The 6,000-nt window shown below is 39.0% G+C and overlaps 1 protein-coding gene across 1 annotated transcript in view; it reads left to right on the top strand.

The window, feature by feature from the left end:
• The window catches only part of PLSCR5 (phospholipid scramblase family member 5), a 47,719-nt gene that overhangs the window by 5,314 nt on the left and 36,405 nt on the right, over nt 1–6,000 (top strand). Inside the window, exon 2 of the mRNA XM_023753769.1 lies at nt 2,425–2,588. Coding sequence (XP_023609537.1) covers nt 2,425–2,588 — 164 coding nt within the window. The remainder of the gene's footprint in view (nt 1–2,424; nt 2,589–6,000) is intronic.

The raw sequence follows: 6,000 nt of genomic DNA, 5'->3' as shown, positions 1-6,000 counted from the left end.
ATCAGGATGGGGGTCCCACTGGGGTGCCTGGCCAAGCCTGGGTGAGGGGCTGATGGCTGTTTGCAGGCTGGCCAAACCCCCCAGTGGGGCCCCTCACCCCATGGGGGTGTGGCCAGCCTGGGTGAGGGGCTGATGGCTATTTGCAGGCTGGCCACAGCCCCTTTCAGGGGTGGGGGGGGTCCCACTGGTGTGCCTGGCCCAGCCTGGGTGAGGGGCTGAGGGGCCGTTTTCAGGGCTGGTCATACCCCCTTTCAATGTGGGGGGTCCCCCACTGGAGGTGCCTGGTCAGCCTGGGTGAGGGGCTGATGGCCATTTTCAGGGTGGCCACGCCCATGGGCTGCAAGCAGGTATCTGGGATTTATTTAACTTCTATAATTGAAACTTTGTAGCCTTGTTCCGGCTCAAAGCCTGGGTTGCCCCTGGTAACCCAGGTTCCCAGCCCCTCCTTGAGCAAAGGTGACACCAGTTGGAAGCAGGTATCTGGGATTTATTTATCTTCTATAATTGAAACTTTGTAATCTTGAGCGGAGCCCAGGTCCGGCCAGTGCATGCGGGAAGCTTGGTTTCCTCCATCGCTGGGGGCAACCTGGAGCCTCCTCCTTGCTCCAGCTCCGTGGCCGCTGCCCATCTTTGTGATGGAGTAAGGGAGTGACAGAGTGAAGGGAGAGTGAAGGAGTGATGGTTAATTTTCTTTTTATTAAGGGAAGGGGATTAGATATTATGTTGTCCTTAAGAAGCCCCATAAATTTATGGAATATTTCTCATAGGATATAGGAATTAAACAATTAGTTATCAAAGTATATCATCAGACCAGCAGCATTAGTTACCTGGGAGCCTATTAAAAATGCAAATTCTCAAGTCCCACCCCAACTACTAAATCAGAAACTCTGGAGTGAGGTCCAGAAATCTTGTTATCACAAGGTCTCTAGGTGGTTCAGGGGCTGGCTAAAGGATAAGAATTACTGAATTAAATTTAGTCATCACAGCATGATTGTTAAGTACACAAAGTAATCTTCTAATTATGAGACACCCTCATAATATTTGGGGAAGAGAGAATTCCCCTTGAAAGTTATAATATGATTCAAAACCTATATCTAAGGTTATCCTTTTACGAGTAGAGAATACTTGGTTCCTTTTACCATTCCCTTTTATTCTGTAGTTTATAATTTTTTAGCTCTTTGAACAGAAGTCTTTAAGGCCTTCAAAAAATATATTTTAAAATCATGTACTTTGCCCCAATTATCTATTTTTTCTCACAGCTACTGCTAGCAATCTTCTACATTCATTTTCTCTGTTTTGGGGAGCAAATGGTAGTGACAGTGAAATGGAAAAATGAAGTAAAGCCCACTGCCTGAGAGAACATATTTGCCAATGCTATTTCATATAAGGGTTTAATCTACAAAATTTACAGGGAACTCATAAAACTTAACAAAAGGAAGATAAGCAATTCAATCAAAATATGGGCAAAGAACTTAAATGAACACTTTTTGAACGGAGACACTTTTCTTGCTGAGAGATATATGAAAACATGCTCAAAGTCACTGATCATCCAAGAGATGCAAATCAAAACAACAATAAGATATCATTTCATACCTGTCAGAATGGCTATCATCAACAAATCAACAAACAACAAGTGCTGGAGAGGATGTGCAGAAAAAGGAACACTCGTGCACTGCTGGTGGGAATGCAGGCTGGTGCAGCCACTGTGCAGAACAGTATGGAGTTTCCTCAAAAAGTTAAAAATGGAATTCCCATTTGACCCAGTAATCCCACTCCTAGGACTATATCCCAAGAAACCAGAAACACCAATCAGAAAGGATGTATGCACTCCTATGTTCACAGCAGCACAATTTACAATAGCTAAGATTTGGAAACAACCTAAGTGCCCATTAGCAGATGAGTGGATTGAAAAACTGTGGTACATCTACACAATGGAATACTACGCCTCTATAAAAAAGAAGGAACTTTTACCATTTGCAACAGCATGGATGGAACTGGAGAACATTATGCTAAGCGAAAAAAAAGCCAGTCGGAGAAAGATAAATATCACATGATCTCAGTCATATGTGGGATATAATGATCACCATAAACTGATGAACAAAAATAGATCCAGAGACAAATGGCAAGGCAGGTGGGGGAGTTAGAGATCAAACAAAGGACTTGTATGCATGCATATTAGCATAACCAATGGACACAGACACCGGTGCGGTGGGGGCTTGCCCTCAGGGGTGGAAATGGAGTGGTGGGAGGTCAATCTGGGAAAAAGGCGACACATGTAAAACTTTAGACAATAAAAAAATTAAGTAAAGGGCAGCAGAAGAGAATATACCCACTGAATTAAGAAGTAACAAACATTATAAGAAAGACTAAATGTAATGGTCTGTCTGAGTTTAAACGTAATCTGGGATTTTCATTCTCTTGTAGATGCACAGAACCAAAGAAGTAGAGGCCTACCTGGTTTTCTTCCTGGAGCTTCAGACCCAGACCACAGCCTTTATGTCTCACCTTCCAATCCAGAGAACCAAGTGTGGCAGTCAGGTCACCCTCCACCAGGCAGCCTCCCTCCTGGTCTAGATTATTTAAGTCAGGTGCTTTTTATTTCTCTATTTCTATATATTTCCCCTTGATATGAATACAAATGAGATTTCTTGCTTTTCAACCAAGGTTGAAAGACTTCAACAAATAACTTACTGAATTAAGTATAGTATTTTGAAACATCAAATTATAATTTTTTATTTTATTTATTTCTATTTTGAGGGAAGAAATTTATGTTTACATTTATTACCACTTTTAGTTTCCTTATTTAGAGAGGGAGGAAAAATGGCGGAGGCTTAGACGGACGTGTTGGTGCTTTGTCCCGGAGCAGATAGGGGCGAGCAGCTGAAACGGGTAACAATCAGCCCGATCAAGCTGGGGAGGTTCAGCTAGTTTCCTTATTTATTTGACAGAGTAACAAGAGCACATTTATCCTCATTGCTCAAAGTATCAGCAAATTGATCTTCAAACAATTGTCTAATATGTATGTCTAGACACCTAGAGCTATTTAATTAAAGAATATTTATTGAGTATGTGCTAAAATCAAGGCACATAGAAAACATAAAACCTAGACCCTTTCACCCAAACATTCTTCAACCTAATTGGCAAGACAAAAAATGTTGACAAAAAGCACCAGGCTATGTACCAAAGCCAGATAAGCACACAACTGCAGCATATGCATAGAAGGGGAAAAAGTTGTTATACCTGAAGAGAGGCTTCTACAATGATCTTAGAGTTCAGTGTTTTCAACTGAATATCAAAAGGTTGATAGATATTTCCAAATCTTAGCTATTGTACATTATGCTGCTATGAACATAGGGATGCATAAATCCTTTCTGATTGGTGTTTCTAGTTTCTTGGGATATATTCCTAGAAGTGGGAACACTGGGTCAAATGGGAGTTCCATTTTTAGTTTTTTGAGGAAACTCCATACTGTTTCCCACAGTGGCTGCACCAGTCTGCATTCCCACTAGCAGTGCAAGAGGGCTCCTTTTTCTCCGCATCCTCACCAGCACTTGTCATTTGTTGATTTGTTGATGATAGCCATTCTAACAGGTGTGAGATGAAACCTCACTGTCGTTTTGATTTGCATATCTTGGATGATTAGTGACTTTGAGCATATTTTCATATATCTCTTGGCCTCTGTATACCCTCTTTCGAAAAGTATCTATTTAGGTCCGTTGCCCATTTTTTTGATTGGGTTGTTTATCTTCCTTTTGTTAAGTTGTATGAGTTCCCTGTAAATGTTGGAGATTAAACCCTTATCAGAGATAACATTGGCAAAAATGTTCTCCCATGCAGTGGGCTTAGTTGTTGTTTTGCTGATGGTTTCTTTTGCTGTGCAGAAGCCTTTTATTTTGATGTAGTCCCATTTGTTTATTTTCTCTTTAGTTTCCATTGCCCCAGGAGCTGTATTGGTGAAGATATTGCTTTGGCATGTGTCTGAGATTTTGCTGCCTGTGGATTCCTCTAAGATTTTTATGGTTTCCCATCTTATGTTTAAGTCCTTTATCCATTTTGAGTTTATTTTTGTGTATGGTGTAAGTTGGTGGTCTAGTTTCCTTTTTTGCATGTATCTGTCCAATTTTCCCAACACCATTTATTGAAGAGACAGTGTTGACTCCATGGTGTGCTTTTGCCTCCTTTGTCAAATATTAATTGAGCATAGTGGTTTGGGTCAATTTCTGAGTTCTCTGTTCTATTCCACTGGTCTATATGTCCGTTCTTGTGCCAGTACCAGGCAGTTTTGAGAACAGTGGCTTTGTAATACAGCTTGATATATGGCCTTGAGATAGCTAAGATTTGGAAACAGCATAAGTGCCCATCATCAGATGAGGGTATTAAAAAACTGTGGTACATCTACACAATGGAATACTACATTGCTGTAAAAATGAAGGAACTCCTACCATTTGCAACAGCATGGATGGACCTGGAGAGCATTATGCTAAACGAAATAAGTTAGTCAGAGAAAGATAAATATCACATGATCTCACTCATTTGTAGAATATAATGGACAACATAAACTGATGAACAAAAACAGAACCAGAGACAGAGAAAGCATCAATCAGACCATCAAACCTCAGAGGGAAGGTAGGGGAGAGTAGGGGTAAGGGGGAGAGATCAATCAAAGGACTTGTATGCATGCATATAAGCATAACTAATGGGCACAGACACCAGTGGGGTGAGGGCATGAGTGGGGGGAGTTGGGGGCAATGGGGGGATAAGGACACATATGTAATACCTTAATCAATCAAGAAAAAAAAGGTGGATGGAAATCCAAGGGAAATCAAACACCAAGTTGATAATATTGTCTTTGACATTGTGCATCTCCAAGCCAATTTGCATGAAAAATCATATTATTATATATAGTCACTAGTCATCATTGGAGTTACGGTAAGCCTTATAATAATAAGGCTTATAATAATTCAAGCCTTATAATAATTCAGTAAAGAAATATCATCAGAATTATGTGACACGTTAATAGCGATTATATATGTACAGTTGTTGTTTGAGTATTTTATTCTACAAAAGATTAGAAATACACTTACACTAATATTGAGATGTGAGCACATCTGCTGCAATTTTCTGCTTGTTTGGCATTCTTTCAAAGTATAAAGTTTATCTCCTTTAGCAAAACGAAATCTGTGTTAATTCCCTTAAGGTACAAGAGATTTCTGTTATGCCTGATAGGTTTAGCTGCATGCAGCATATGTTCCTGGGAAAATGTTTATTATTGCAGATGCTTTCTCCAGAAACCCACTGGCAGACAAATGTACTTTAGAGACTGCAGAGCTCAGGGAGATGTGTAAAAGAGCTGACTAGAGTTGATTAACTGCTGCAAGCTGTTTGGGAACATTGTCAGACAAGGTTTTGCCAAGGATAAGAGTGATAGACCAGTAACAGAGGGCTGAGTTTTGATGATCACATACGGTCATCACATATTCTTCTTCCGTCCATGAATGATGACACACCTAGAGCAAGATGCTTGACATGAATACATTTTTTTTCCACATTCAATAAATAGAGGTATAAGCTCATTGGCTTCAGTTATAAAGCAAAGTCAATTTTCCAAAAATATATCTTTGGCAATATTTTACAGAATACAAAAATATACCACAAATTGGTAAATATTTTATTTCAAAGGTAAAGATAGTCTATTCATTTTATACTAAAAAAATACATATTTGTTTTAAAGCAGTGTATTTTTAACAGAATGAATGACCATTTTAAAAGCTTTATACCACAAGTCCGTAAGAGACATAGAATGCATTAACTTTTATCTAAGAACCATAAGAATGAAGTAAAGTTATGAACTTTTGAAAATAGTACATTTTTTCTGTAAACAAACAGAAAAATACACAAAAATATACAAAATTCTCTAAATTAAAAATATCAAAGTAAAATTTTTTTAAAAAATCATCTATTCTTTTTTAATCAAGTTCACTCAATCACTATTGAAAATCT

Source organism: Myotis lucifugus, unplaced genomic scaffold (genome assembly GCF_000147115.1).
Source record: "Myotis lucifugus unplaced genomic scaffold, Myoluc2.0 scaffold_50, whole genome shotgun sequence".
Classification (NCBI taxonomy): domain Eukaryota; kingdom Metazoa; phylum Chordata; class Mammalia; order Chiroptera; family Vespertilionidae; genus Myotis; species Myotis lucifugus.
The sequence above is the reverse complement of the archived record's forward strand: the minus strand, read 5'-3'. Positions and strand labels throughout refer to the sequence as shown.